Source organism: Rissa tridactyla, chromosome 6 (genome assembly GCF_028500815.1).
Source record: "Rissa tridactyla isolate bRisTri1 chromosome 6, bRisTri1.patW.cur.20221130, whole genome shotgun sequence".
Taxonomy (NCBI): Eukaryota; Metazoa; Chordata; class Aves; order Charadriiformes; family Laridae; genus Rissa; species Rissa tridactyla.
In genome coordinates, this window is record NC_071471.1 from 55,013,953 (window position 1) to 55,028,992 (window position 15,040).

Here is a 15,040-nt window from a genome sequence, read left to right on the forward strand (position 1 = left end):
AGTTTTGCAACCTAGTGCAAAAACCTGACAAAAATGTTCGTAGAACTTTTCAATCAACTCTTTGAACAGAAAAAATAACAGTTTCTAGAAGGATATGAGGACAGTACTGGAGGGCACAATTGTCATACAGAGCTCCTGAGCCACCAAGTCTACTATTCTATTATCACTGACAAAATTTCATAATCAATTTTACGGTTGGACTTGATGATCTTAAAGGTTTTTTCCAACCTAAATGATTCTATGATTCTATACAAGTAAGTTTTCCTCCATTTCAGTCCTGCTGAAAGCTGTTGCAGAGTCTGAGCACTAACTGCTAGAAGTTTCTTCCAGTTTTCAACCTACATTTATTCAGGACTAGTTTATAAGAATAGCTTATCTGTCCACACTATCCTTACCTTGGTTATTTTCCCCTCCCTAGAGCTTATTCACACATTTTGGCAGAGAAAAATCACACCACCTTTTTTTGCTAAGCTCAGTAAACACCTCTTCTACTAGTCTCCTTGAAAGAGTTTCTCTTGATGATTATCCTGCTGGCCTTTCTTTCTCAGTAGTCACATTTCAGATGAACCCTTGAGAATCAGTGGTCAAAATCTCTTTTACAGATTCCATAGACAACTATTTAATTACTACCATCACAGAAAATCTTTTACTACTTAAAGCAATTTATTAAGGATGTGCTATGTCATTTCTACAATAATAATTTATGTATTTATTATTTCGTTCTAAACTTAGAACTTTTTGTATTATCTAATTTAAGAGAATACAAAACAGGGCATTATCAGCGTATTATTATATGTTATTCAACTATTATGTAATTTCTTAAAAGTTATTTGCAAGCGTAGAAGCATTGTAAATAAGGGTAACTTAAGGAAAATACTATGCTTTCTTTTTTAGAGTAACAAAATTTTTCACGTGATCTAATACTACCACTTATCATTTTATACAATTTATTCCATGGAATTATTATATCATTAATATATCCATCAAATGTTTATATACACTTATATGCCATATATATTCAACAATGTATATCTATAATATATATTAGTACACCTATTTTTACATATACATGTATAAATATAAATGCATATTATATACATTTTCTATTAAAAATAAAACTATAAAATATGTATAAATTTTTTATATCTGTATACAGGTATATTACATTCTTATGTATAAATAATATATATAAAGATATATACATACATATATATACACACATACATCTATGTATATATACCCCATTTTGTATATATATATGTATATGCATACATATGTATGTATAAATTTTATACAGATATAAAATTATACATTTCACCCCATGCCTATTTTAAACCCAAATGAATTTTAAAGGATGAAAATAAATTCTTCTAAAAAGCAGTGTTCAACATGAGGTTTAACGTGGTTAATTGAAACATCCTATTCAGTGTTACTAAGGCTAGTTGAAGGCTTTTTTTTTTAATGAAAAGGTCACCAGGTTATCAAAACTTTTACCAAAAAAAAAAAACCCACAAAAAAACCAACACTATGAAAAGCTTACCTCATACCATAAAGACTTCTCAAGAAAGGAATTAAATTCCGATTTTATTAAGGACTGAATTACAGTTAGCTGTTCTGTTGTAATCCTAGAAAACTTCAAGCCACTGTTGTTTCTCCTTTGCTCAACATAATTCCAAGCAACGTTTCCTATGTGTCCTGAAGGTAAAGTCCTAACAATTGCTCTTGTTCCAGTATAAACTGATTTTTTCACCTCTTTATCATTTTTACAGAAACGTCTTATTAATAAAGTAGAACGTTCCTTTTTGTTTCTAAAAAAATCCTCTTCCATCTCTTCTTCACAGTCTTCAAAATGGCTCAGAAAGGGCTTTGAGGGCATTCTTCCAGTAAAGTTATTTCCACAAAAGTTGTGACCTGAGCATGTCACTTTAACCTTTCGTGGTGCTCTTTCCAGACATAAATACTTATCCCTTAAAGCGTCTTCATATACCTGCTGCCCATTTTCATTCTCACAACTATCTGTCAATTCCATTAATCTGCAAGCGCAGGCCGGGGAACCAGCGGTGTTACCATCGCCAACACTTACTGGCTGCAAGCAGTCATCCAAAATGAAGCCGTTGTGTAAACTGCACAAAGCCTTTGATATGTTCCTTTCACTAGCACAATGAAAGTGAAAAAAGGCCACTTTATCAGTATCATTGCTGTCATTCTTATTTACTGCTGTCTGGTTTCTTAACGAAGATCCATTCATTTTCAACTGAATTTCAGCAAGCATGGCTCTTTCCAGTGAAACAGGAATTCCAGTTTCCAGGCATGCCTCTCCCCCTGCTAAAGGATCATAAGATTTATACAACTGGCTGCACGGGATATTACTCCTGTAGCTTTTCGGTACAATGTTACAGTTAATGTTAAGAAATTCCACTGAATCAGGGATGGAGCTGTTCCTCTCACAGAAGTTTTCATTACTATTGTCATTAGTCACTTGTTCTTTGGCCAGAGAGAATATTTTGGGCACTGAGCCCTGAAGACTTTCTTCTTCAAGTCTGTGTAAGTATGAGAGAGCGTGTGTGGTTTGCCTTCCCGGCCTGGCAGTATGTCTTTTTATAACACTGGTGTCCAAAGCATTTTCAGTATTTTCATCTCCAGCTGACTGAGCAGGTATCACTTTACCCTGTGCCACAGAGACAAGAACAGAAGCTGTCATTTCCTCAGAGGTCATCTTGACACAGTCTTTAGTTGCTAGATGTGTGTTGGGAATTGAGGGGCGGGGAGGGGGGGGAGGAGCGTTGTTGTCTACCAATCCTCACACCATGATTTCAGTGTAATAAAAGATTCAATGCTAAATAATCGGGGAACACAGTAAAATATACATTGACTACTTGTTCTTTTTGAACCGGGTTTTAAAAAAAATTAACTTTTTCAACTGTTCGGCTTACTAGACTTTCCCAGCCTTGGATTACTGGCATGAAATACAAACATTTTTAAACCAGCTTCTTATTGTGACATAGCCATTCGCCTTGTCTCTTCGCACAATTAATTCTTCTATCATATGTAGCACACACACTGTTGCCTCGGGCTGTAGAAGACGACCAAACACATAATCCATGTTAAAGATACATCTCCCAATAGGGCATCCAAAAAGCTGGTTTTCTGTGAAGAAAAGAAAAAAATACATGTATTGAACAGAATCCACGGCACAAAATCTACAATCACAACTACAACAGAAAGAATTCTATTTGTTTTTATGTAAAGAGAAGAAATACAAACCAACAGAAGTTAATTATAATAGAGCTAGAGAATTCGAAAATACACATTTAAATTTCTTAAAGACTCATTTCACAATTTGGGTAAATCGCAGTCATGTTTTACATATTTAAATAGCTGTCTTCACTACGGAAAGCTACGTGACTGCAGAAAACTAATTTTACTGAAGCTGTTAACACTGAAATTGAACATACAAGATACATACAAAGAGAAAAATGTCTTTTCTATAATTTTTCTGACTCATAGCCAGGATAAGTTAAAACATTTTGAAGAACAAAATCATTTCTAAATCTACACTGTCTTTTAATAAATAATTACTTCCTGTTCAGAACTGAACTCTATCACAACTAAAAGCGTTTTGGCGTTATGCAGGTTTTCTTTTCATTAAACTTTATGTTACCATGAAATCATGAAGAAAACACAGTACTTTTGCCAGAGGTTTATGACTGAAAAAACATGAAGGCAGAGTAGGGTAAAAGACTGAAATATTATCAATAATGTTTTTGACTCCTTTACTTGTATGTCTTAAGCTAAAAAGTTAACCTGCCCTTCAACGTTGCCATTAATTCTCAGCTTTTTTCCTGCATATAGCATGGTAGAAGTAAATCTTGGAATCAGAAAATAAGAGGTTACAGACAATTCAACAAACAGAAGAATAGGAGAGACGCACCCAGATGAATCATGATGAATTAAAATCAAGAAAATATATGCTTATATTTCATTTATCATATTTAATATTTAAAAACATTAAGTGTATTCTTAAAAATGTGGAAAATGCCAAGAGTTATATTAAGGGCTAAGTTTAATAAAACAGTCTAAATTCAATAGAGAAGTAAAAAAATATGGCTTTGAAACTTTAGTAGAAAAATATATCATAAAACGGAGGCAAATCACTGGCTAAGTACAGCAACTTGATCACTGAACTGATCAATCAAATGTTGACCCAGGCGGTATGACCCACTACAGAAGCAGAAGGGACTACCTTCTTCAATTCAGTTCATGCAGTTTAGTTACGCATAATAATTAAATCATCTGTAGTCGATAAAACAACTAGGAATGATGGGAAGGATAACATCAGGAAAGCTTAATAATGACAGTAATTTGAAGTGTTAAACCTATTTTGATACTCTTCTCGAGTAACAATGATTAACAGTTATATTTTAAACCATTTCAGAGTGTCAGCTTTCATTTTTCTTGATTACTAATCTTCATCCAAAAGCAGTTTGGCACAAATCAAAAGGTAAAACACACTCTTTAGTTAATAGGATATTTGATATGCAACATAATGAAATGCAAAAGTGTAACTAAATGTATCATTTTTTCCTGTAGGCTAATCAAAAAGGAAAAACAAATTTAAGACAAATTACATTTCACTAAACAACCATGGCTTAAAAGTTTGTTAGCCAGAGAACAGCGTTCATTCTTCAGACAGTAACAGCAGTAAATGCATGAAAAACAAAACTGCAATTTTATATTTCAATCAAGATTTCAATTTTATTGGTTTAACAACAGAAGAGAGATCAGGGAGGGTCATAAAGGAAAGTGACAGAGACAGAACGAAGAGCCACAAGTTTTACATTCTCCATGCATTACAAAATGCATGTGCATGCCAGAGCAGTGTCAAGATGGGAAACTCAGATCCTGTATAAGAGATTTAGCACCAGAAAGGACAATAAAAGCTACAATTCATAGAAAAGTTGTGTAGAAGGAGATAGCAGTAGTTGGATGGAGTGGCAGGGATGGGACTTAAACTGGAGTTATGTTACCAACACAGTTCACAGAGCACACTATAAAATACTGCCACAGCACAACGGTAGAAGAGGTACAATGAGAAAACAACACCCAAGCAATTCTTTAAGTCCATATTCCCTGACAGTCCCTACATCATTAAGTTGTACCCTGAAATTCCTCTTAGTTCACTTTCTTCAATTTTAACTATTTCGCTTTGGAAAAAAAACACCACAAAACAAAACAAAAACCAACACACTTATAAGCACACACAAGAGGAAAGCACCTGAGCAATTATCTTATTCTATCATTTGCTATCCCCCTTCCCCATTCCTCCTTCCTTCAAATCCCCAGATAACACCTTACATAACTTTTTGCCACTACACACTTGAAGAAAACTGCAAGCAATCCATCTAGAAATGTCCCATCTTATTTCTCCTGGCAACCATTCAGTGCCCTCAAGTCCAAATCTACATACGATGATGCTGATCAAAGCAGAAAGATCTAGGAGGAGCTAGAATGAGAAGCAGCTGGTTTTTTTCTTGTTCTCTTAAGTTTCTTTGTTGCTATATCAACCTTGTAAAAGGTATAAAACATGTACATGTATCAGTCTTCGGTACTGATTTTTGAAGGATTTCTCTCATCTATCAAAACATCTCAGTCTACCAATTCATCTTTCATTTTTGCATCAGAAAAATTCCAGGCAATCCAATGAAAACACAAGCGACCAAAATATATTCATAAATGTACTCCCTGTAATATTGCTAAGCCAGGAATAAAAATTAATGGAATGAACTGTCACTGCAAAGAACATACTGCTGATTACACTGGTCGCCAAATGAAATTCTTACAAAATAACATCACCCCACAAGGCAAAAAGGACAACATAATTATGCAACTTTAACATCACACATTGAATTTGAGATCACAAAACTGACCATGCATGCTAACTTGAATTTTTTTTACATCATTCTTTATGGAGAAACTTTAAAAAAAAAAAAAATCATATCCCTGATTTGCTTCTGTAAACAGAAAGCTGCTAAAATCTGAGGTCCATTTATATCCAAGACTGTCCACAAAGCTCATTCCGAGGCCAGGGCTGCTCTTCCCCAGTCCTCCTTCCTTCAATACCATTCTCAAACCTCTTTCTTATGCCAAAGCGTTTCTACACGTGTCCGCCTCAAACTGCTTCTCTAAGATCTTTTTCTTTTCTCTACAAACTTTATCTCAAATCTTCCCCATCAGTGGTTTTGTTGGTCACCTGTCTCCTCAACTCCAGAGGCCACAAGCCTGCCCATTTCTCTCTACCAGCATCACTCTGTGTATCTGTGCCTACATTTGAAATCCATCTCAGCAAGAATAATGTCTGCCTAAGAAGACCCCTGCCTATGTCCAGCTGTTCCCATCCTCTCATGACCGTTGCAACATGATAGGGAACTGATCCATCTCAAGAATTTTTTGCTCAAGTTACTTCACAGCTAGATCATTTTCCCAATCCAGTTCATATATGGTTGTACTAACATGTGTGCTACAACAGCACAGAGGAGAAAATGAGCAGCATGGGGAAGGGAGGAAAATGCTGCTTGAATCGGTTTATACATTTCTGCAATCTGCAAATTTAATTTGATGCTTCAGCTATGTCCATCTAGCAGGTAGCTACCACCAAAGCTGCAGACTCGCTTCTCCCCTCACTCTTGATCTTCAGTCCCCATTTCCCGCATCTCGTGCGCCCAGATAGCATGAGTCCCCAGAGTTAAGTTGATTCAGCTGGCTCATTTGTAGGGAAACTATTCTTTTCATCCAAATGAATTGACTCACCTTGTGGCCACATGATCAGTATATTCCACAAAAAGAAAATACTGGGAATGCCTGGTAGGGACCCACATGTCTCAGTAGTAGCTTCAGTTTAGATCATGTTTGTTATTATGCCTAAATGCACCCTGAACATAACAAACTAAGAGAAAAGTTATCTAGTGTACAAGTATGCTAAAATCTCATCCAATAGCAAGTAAAAACCATGATGGTAGAGCCTCTGATCTATGGACAACTGCAAAAATATCTGAAGCTGCGGCTCTGCTGAACAGATGACAAGGGTTTCATGTGTCCCCCATTACACTCTTCTTAGTCTCTGCTTTCCACTGTAACCAACAGATTTCAATTCACTGTGCCCAGCAAATTCCTTAAACTGTTGGAATTCATTAGACATGTTATGAAGTGCGTTAACACAGTGTTATAAATGCTATCAAGTGTAAAACTCACAAACCCAACAAATAAAACAGCATTTTGTAACTTACTGTAAAATTGCAGAATTATCACTCCCTGTGGCTTCCCTTACTTGCCTATCAGCATATGGGTGGCCAAAGCCTAGATTCTCATATAAAATCCTCATACAAACTTATACATGCATTTGCATATAATGACAATGCTGAAATTGTTCAAAATCATATTCTTCCTGTTGCACATTCCACTCAAAACACACTGATTCACAGTTAAATCTGAATATAAAAGCACGTGAAGCAGACAGCTAAGCCTGCACTGTATTCAACACATGCTGACATTTTCTAAAGCCACTAGATTAGCTGATGAAATCCATTAATAACTACACTGGTTCATTTTACAAGGCTTAAGTTATGTCAGAAATGTAATGTGCTCCTTCTATCAGTAAAGGAAAGTAAAAATATAAGAAACTAGATCCAGCGTTAGTGAATCATCCTGGATGCAGAGGTCAGCCAACAAAGACAAATGAATAATGAAAATAAACAATCTGGCAACCTTTCTGCACACACATTCACAAATTGTATTAACTCTGAAAAAGCATGTGACACAAAACTAATTTGTCTCCTTTTGGTTCTAGTTAGTATTAATAATAATTAATAACAATGTTTAGTAATTCCTTATTCCCCAGCCATCTGGGATTAAAGTCTATAACAGTCTACGTAAAACATCCAACATAATCAAAGACTATAAAATTTTGTATTAATTTAGTATCAGTTTAACCTATAATTCACCACTGAAGCTAATTTCCTTTCAAAGTCATCAGGAATTCTGCTTCAGAGGAAAAAAAAACACATTATGCTAAAATTTACACTATTATGTAGTCTAAGGAAAGGCATATGAAGGATCAGAACCATCACACAATGTGGTAAGTCAGAAAGCCTTTCAACTCTAGGCTGTCAAGGAAAAGATGATTAGATAAATATTGGAGGATGCTGGTTGGACTGTGGGAAGAAGCAGCAGCAACTGTATGAGGGACAAGTAGGGCATGGGTCGCATGGTAAAATGAGGATTATTCAGAGGAGTCACCTGCTGACAGAGACGCCAAACGCAATTCAGTATGTAGGGTGCTGTGGCAGCTTCACAGGCAACTTAGTGAATGCTTGGCCGAGGCTGACATTATGGGTACAGAGAACGAGGGGGACTGACAAACAGGTATGTGACATTACAAAACACATACTGGTGGCTTCCATGGGCAAACTGCTATTGGACTGGGACAGAAGGTAATTCAAGACAGCTAAAAGGCAAATGGAGGCAGCCTGACAATCCTCCCTTTTTCCCTGGCTGTGCTGGGACATCTATAGTTATTTCTCCAACTTACATCCTACATGCTACATATACATAGTGACTATCTATCCTAAACAAAAGACGTTTCAGCACACAAAAAAAGAACAAACCAAGAACCAAATAATTAGATTAATGAATTCAAATTAATAAATATTTGCACAGCATCTAAGGCATAAGCAATCAATGAGTAAGAGATTCTTGGGAAACAGTAAACTACAGAAATAAATCGGCGCGGCAAGTGGATACAAAACTATTGATCATCTCATGTCACCCCGACAACTGTGTTTAAAACAATATAATCCCAGTTTAAGCTTTTAAGAAAACAACTGATTCATGAGGGAAGTTGTTTGTATACTAAAACTATCCATTTACAGTAACAAAAAAAAGAGCTTTTTTTTTTTTTTAGTAAATAAGCTACAGTTTGTTCCAGATCAATTCCTTGAGGAGAATAAGAAACCCACATTTATCAAGTCCTCCTTATTTTATCCTGTGTCATGCACACTATTAATTTTTCATTACAGTGCCTTATCTCAGAAACAAGCAGAAGACACCAGTACAAGAACAGGGCACCAATGTGTCATCGTCAGTTTTCTAAACCTTTCTTCTGTCCAGGGAACCACCAGCAAGCCATAAGGAGGAAATAGCCAGACTCTTAAGAATCGCTCAAGATGTGCACAAACCCTATTTGAACAGTTGGAAGCAAATTACAACAACATTTTATTTGGCATAGAGCATCATGTGGAACCTCAGATTTACCACCAGTGTCTGTGTTTCAACAACAAAAAAATCTCGAAGAACTACAGTATTTATATACCCTGTCAAGTTAGAGTCTTTTTTCTAATTTCTAGAATACTTATCTAAACACGATCAGGTATTAGATGTCCCAAACTACGCAAATGTCTGCCAGATGGTGAACCCTCTCAATTGCCTCATCATTCATCACTGCATCAGGCAGAATCTGAAGCTACTGCCAGACAGCAGCTCCACTCTTCATTTCTTTACAGAAATTCCTTTTCTGTATGAGAAGACGCACTGAGAGAACCCACAACTGAATTTATCTCACTGTCAGGGTCAGTTCTTTATTTCTTTCTAGATCTGATCTGCAATAAGCTGTTTAAATAAGCTTTCTGTTCAGTGGTTACTTGAATTTCATGCTAAGCAACCTTATCTGAAAGCTCTAATTTCATCATCGACACTCAGACGAATGAGTTCTTCTATCTGAGATGCATAACAACTCGAAGCATTAACAGCGGGATAATCCTTCTCCATCTCTGAACAAGTACTTGTGGAATAATTCCTTAACTTTTTGAAGAACTGTGAAAACAGTCTCAAATGGGTGAAAAAGATTTTGGAGCACTGAGTCTTACGCTCAGAGGAAAAGGGAGTGCAGCAGAATTTAAAACAAAAATCTTTAAAGCGCAGAATTCAACAAACTTCACACTGTTGAGTAGAATCTCTTGGAAAGATCAGATATAAAGGAACATAAAACAAGAAACATATAACAAACATAAATTTAACAAACATAAAACAAACATAATAACAAAATAGCTGTGTTTCAACACAGCTAGAAAATCATCTTGCTCTGAAGGAGATTTGAAAACTCCACTACCAAAACCAAATATGTACCACTGTGATTTCAAAAACCAGAAGCATCAACTCAATTCTCCGGTTATACTACTCTGAGTTAATAACTACAGCTGCTAAATGAATCAATTCTTTGCCCCTTATCAGATCATCATCAAATTAGAGCTAAATTTGTTTAAAGCTAATAAAAATTACACATCTTAACCACATTCTCTCAATTTTTAATCATCAAAATTTCTCTAGTGCAACTGCTGCAGAGTGCCTGATTATCTAAACAAATAGGAAGAGTGTAATTCTAACTTTCTTACAAGATTGCATTTTCACTGCAGGAAATTCAGCTGAAAACATAACAAGGGAAGATGAACCATAAGCCAGGCAAAACTTTAAAAATTAAAATGTAAGGAATTCGTGTTAGAAGAAATGAAACAAAGACTGTAAACACCTCCAACACATAAAACCAGAAAATGCCATTCAGTAAAGCAAAATAAACAAAGTAACCTTCTTGATCAACAGTGAGAATTATTATGATAAAATTAAAGTGCCCTGTAAAAACAAGGGATAAAAAAGGCAGAAAGGAATCCTAGATGAGAGAGCAGACTTCTTTAACAGCTTAAGCAGTATCAGCTGAGCAGGATCGCTTTCCTACAGTTTCACAAACACATTTTCATTTAGTCAACTTGCAAGACTTGTTCAGAAAAGCATTGGTCAAACCCCTACACCATCCTCAGTATCTCATGTTCACTATATCCATCAGGATTAATTTTTTTTTTTTCCATTCATAGAGTCTACTGAAAATTTTCCACCTTGAAGTGAAATCTGAAACCAAGCAACTGAACAGCAGCTGAAACCTGTCTCAGACATGCAGAAATAAAATCCGAGATGCAAGGGGCATGGTTTAATTGAGCAGCAAGTTTGTTTACCTTTTCATCTGGCAATGACTGGCAATAACTTGCACTATGCACATGGTGATTTGGCTTCCACAGGTGATCCCTCCATCAATTTGTGATGATTCCACACGTGATCCCTACATCCTCCTTTGCGTGATTACCAGCTTATGGAAAAGGGGGTGTCTTATTTAATGTGAAAACACCAGAAATCTCAATACTCCTTTCCAACTTCTGTACATACTACCTTTTTCTAATTTCATTCTACCTTCAGTTTAGTCCTAAACTGAACTGCTATGAAGGAACGCACACACTGGACACGACACAAAAAGACAAGGGCAAGTAACAGATTTGTCTCTTTCAACCGCAACCAAGTGTCTGGCAAGTTACCTCAGTATTTAATATGGGAATTAAGTGAGCCTACTAATGCATCGGTCTTGCCACAAGATCAGAACTGCCCCACTCAGCACCACCAAGGATCTCGTACAGATCTGCAGTGAACAGCACGTAGCATATTCACAGCACTGCCCACATGTTCTCTGTGTGTTTGAGCAATTAATCATTCAGATCCTTTGAAACACCTGCAGCTTAAAACTGGGAAATAATTTAGCCATCATCCCATTTCAAGGCTTTGTCCACCTTTGAAGATTTTGTGGTTCCCCTGGACTCAATGCCATCATTCATATCGTCATTTTATCCTTTAACAAGTTCTCAAGTTCTACACACACATCTTCATTCACGTGGGTTCTCCTTAGTCAATTTACACCATTTCTCCTCAGTTGATAGAGTAAGTTCCCTCACTAAGGCCACCCAGGGTTAAATATGTTGGAAAATAACTGGAGGATCTTCTACAGATCAGGACTCTAAGTAGAGTCCTGCAAACACAAGTGAAGAAGCAGAAGTGGAGAGGTTTTGTGCGCAATGAATCTCAATTACAAATCATTTTAAAAATATTGCAAATGGTGTTTCTGTTAAAATATGAATGCAAGTCATTGTTATCAAAATACAAATAAACACAGGGAAAATGATTGTATTTCCTGTCATTTGCCAATCACTTCTGTGACCTTAAACTGATAATACAAAATTGAATGCTTACATACATTGTTACTGTTCTGAGAACTTGGTTATCACATTGAAAATCTGTCACTTTGAAACATGAACTCTTTGCAACCCTTAAAAAGTCAACAGTAACCTGGGGCTACAAACTAACAGAATTTGGAAACATGGTATATTCCCTCCATTCTAGCTTTTATCAAACCTTCTTTTCAAAGAACCATTATCACAAATAAACTCAGTATATGAGCAGGAAAAATTACATTATTTGAAAGCCAGATGAGTTCTGTGAAGGGAAAGTAGGAAAGTGATGGCAGGCCTTCACTTGCAAAAAAACATCCAACCACACATTCACAATGGCAAACCAGTGATACAATTGGGTGTTTCATGCCCTGATCCCATTCTCTTCCCACTACACCTGTGCAAGATGCTTTCAGAGATGCTACCTTGACCAAAGGATACTGTTTGCCTAAGTCAGTTGCTTCAAGCCTTTAGAAGTTAATGCCTTAGCCAGCCAGCCAGCCACCAGCCCAGCCCTACAGCAGGTTGACTCTTCCAGACTAGTGGTCAGGGTTCGGACATCACAGCATGTCAACCACGCTCCACACCCTGCCTGGAGCACCATCTATGCCTCCCAGCAAGGCCTCTCTCCTTGCACTAGGACCCAAGCTCCAGCAGCAATAGAAACCAGCACATCTGTTTCTACAGAAGCAGGTTTATTTACCTGGACACTGCAACAACAAGTACCAATTCAGATGATCTACAAGCCTTAGCTCAGTGGCTTGTAAACGAGTGACAGTTCAGCCTCGAGGAAAGGACCGTTTCCCAAATATCCTAACACCATTATCTCTCATCCTCCCTTTTCCTAAAGTACTACCAGAGAGGTTAGCATCACAAGGCAGAAAGCCCTGCCCCTCCAGCAGGAATGTCCCGGCAATCCCCTTTTCTTACCTAGTTCCAGTTAACAACAAGGCAGCCTTCCCACCTGAGCTCATCTAGCATTTGTGCCCAGCATGAAACCGTGCCTTTAAGGGACTTGAAGTGGCACAACGATAAATATTTCAACAAACTGCAATTTCACCTTGCCATGAGAAACTGTCACCTTGCCAAAGTTTTAAAATTACTCTGGACCAGGCTATACAATGAGGAACAAGAACTCCTCAGGTTCCTCGTCTTCATTGTTCTTCCTCACGGAATTTTTCTTGTGTGAGCACCCAAGTCTTCTCTCATTTCCCTTTCTCTCACTGACTGCATTAGCTGTAATTCTAGCCACACTGGTGAGAACAGAATCTGTAATAAAAATATTTCTGACTACTAAAATGTCTGATGGTATGTTAGAGGCGCATCCATCACTACAGTTTATCTTCTATAAACCCAACCTAACACTTTTATTCACATTATGCTAAGCCACAGTAGTCCTATTAAAAACATTACTTGAGTAATAATTTATATATTATTGCTCAGCTGTCATAACTGCAACAAGAGTGAGTCTGAAACCCCAGTATATGTTTCAAATACAAATGAAAAGCTAATCTGTATGTGAACAACAGTTCAGTCTTTTGTCAATCTATGCATTTACACTTTAGTCCTAGAAAAGCAAAGAAAAATATTTCAAATGCTGAAGACTAACATTAAATTACTGCACCACTCTTGCACTTTCTCAAAATACATTTTCTTTGTATACCATTCCTGACCTATTCATACCATGCATTCAGGAATCATAATATTTAGTCTCTTATTATTTTTACTACCTCTTTTGAACACCTGTTATTTCATCTGCATATTATTATCGTGCCTAATAGAGAATTCAAGAGAAAAAAAAAATTTGCTTAGAGGGTAATTAGTTATCGGCTTGAGAAAGATGGCATTTTCAGAAGACTATTGATCAAGCAACTCTGAAAATACATGAAACAATTTCTATACTACTAATGCTGTTCTAACGTTTCTAGATATTAAGCAGTGACACAGAAAACAGCACTACACAAATACAGCAAACAATCTGACTCATTCAAGCCATGAAGTAATCTCTACCACTGCGGCTCTTCCCAGAATTAAACATGCAAGCTGCAAGTCACCATACAACTGCAAATTATTTTTTCACAATGCTGCAAGGTATTTATTATGTTAACATAAGAGGTCATTACCAACATAATAAATTGTAAGCAATCGTTTTAAATAAATGTTTTAATATTTTAAAAGTCTTGTAGGCATCATTGTAATTGACATTATAAATACTAGTAATTCAATCTTATTCAATAAATAAATAGGATGGAAATACACCCAGGGTCAAAATTAGGAGGTTTCTTTTATAACATACCATCACGTCTTCTAAGATAAATGGAACAAAACACAGAGAAAACTATAGGCTCACAGCAACTTCCATGTTCCTTAAGCTCCAGTTGCATTTCTTTAACAACTTAACTTATTTGAAAGAGAAACATGCCTGATGATCAATATAGCATGACTCCATGTATGATTATGACACGTTTCGGTGATCCTTCATTTGAGGATCTTTAAAATTATTGCAACGAATATCTATACCCTTGTTGAGCAAATGCAGATTTATTTGCTTTTCTTCGTTATCTTTTAGAGCCTCTATGAAAGTTGCCCATTAAACATTTCTGACTACTTGTGAGATTCCTTGTGAGATTTAGAACCTGCGGCTTATAATTCTGCATTTGGACTTTACCCTTTCTTTTGGGATAAAACCTTCAGCAAGTGTTCAACTTAAGTGCAGTCATCATAAAACTCGCTCTCGGGTAGTACAGTCAAGCTCCTTGCTTGAAGAATAATAATAATTTGGAATTCTAAACATGAAAGTCTGCTCCCTTGATAAGATGGAACTTTATCCCAGATTTTTAGTCTACTTCAGTCTTCACAATATAGTTAATTGGAATAAGAATGTGTGGCAAAAGCTAATTCTATACTTATCTAACTCAAACAATCACTTGTTCAAAGTTTGTTACATT

General features: G+C 36.4%; 1 protein-coding gene across 3 annotated transcripts in view; it reads right to left on the reverse strand.

Annotated features, from left to right (window-relative positions):
* PLCE1 (phospholipase C epsilon 1) overlaps positions 1-15,040 on the reverse strand; it is a 162,505-nt gene that overhangs the window by 133,495 nt on the left and 13,970 nt on the right. For 2 of the 3 annotated variants that reach the window (XM_054204634.1, XM_054204632.1), the window contains exon 1: positions 1,541-3,115. In XM_054204634.1, coding sequence (XP_054060609.1) covers positions 1,541-2,716 — 1,176 coding nt within the window. In that variant the 5' untranslated portion in view covers positions 2,717-3,115. Of the gene's footprint in view, positions 1-1,540; positions 3,148-15,040 lie in introns of those variants that run through there. The other variant, XM_054204633.1, reaches the window with a different exon arrangement.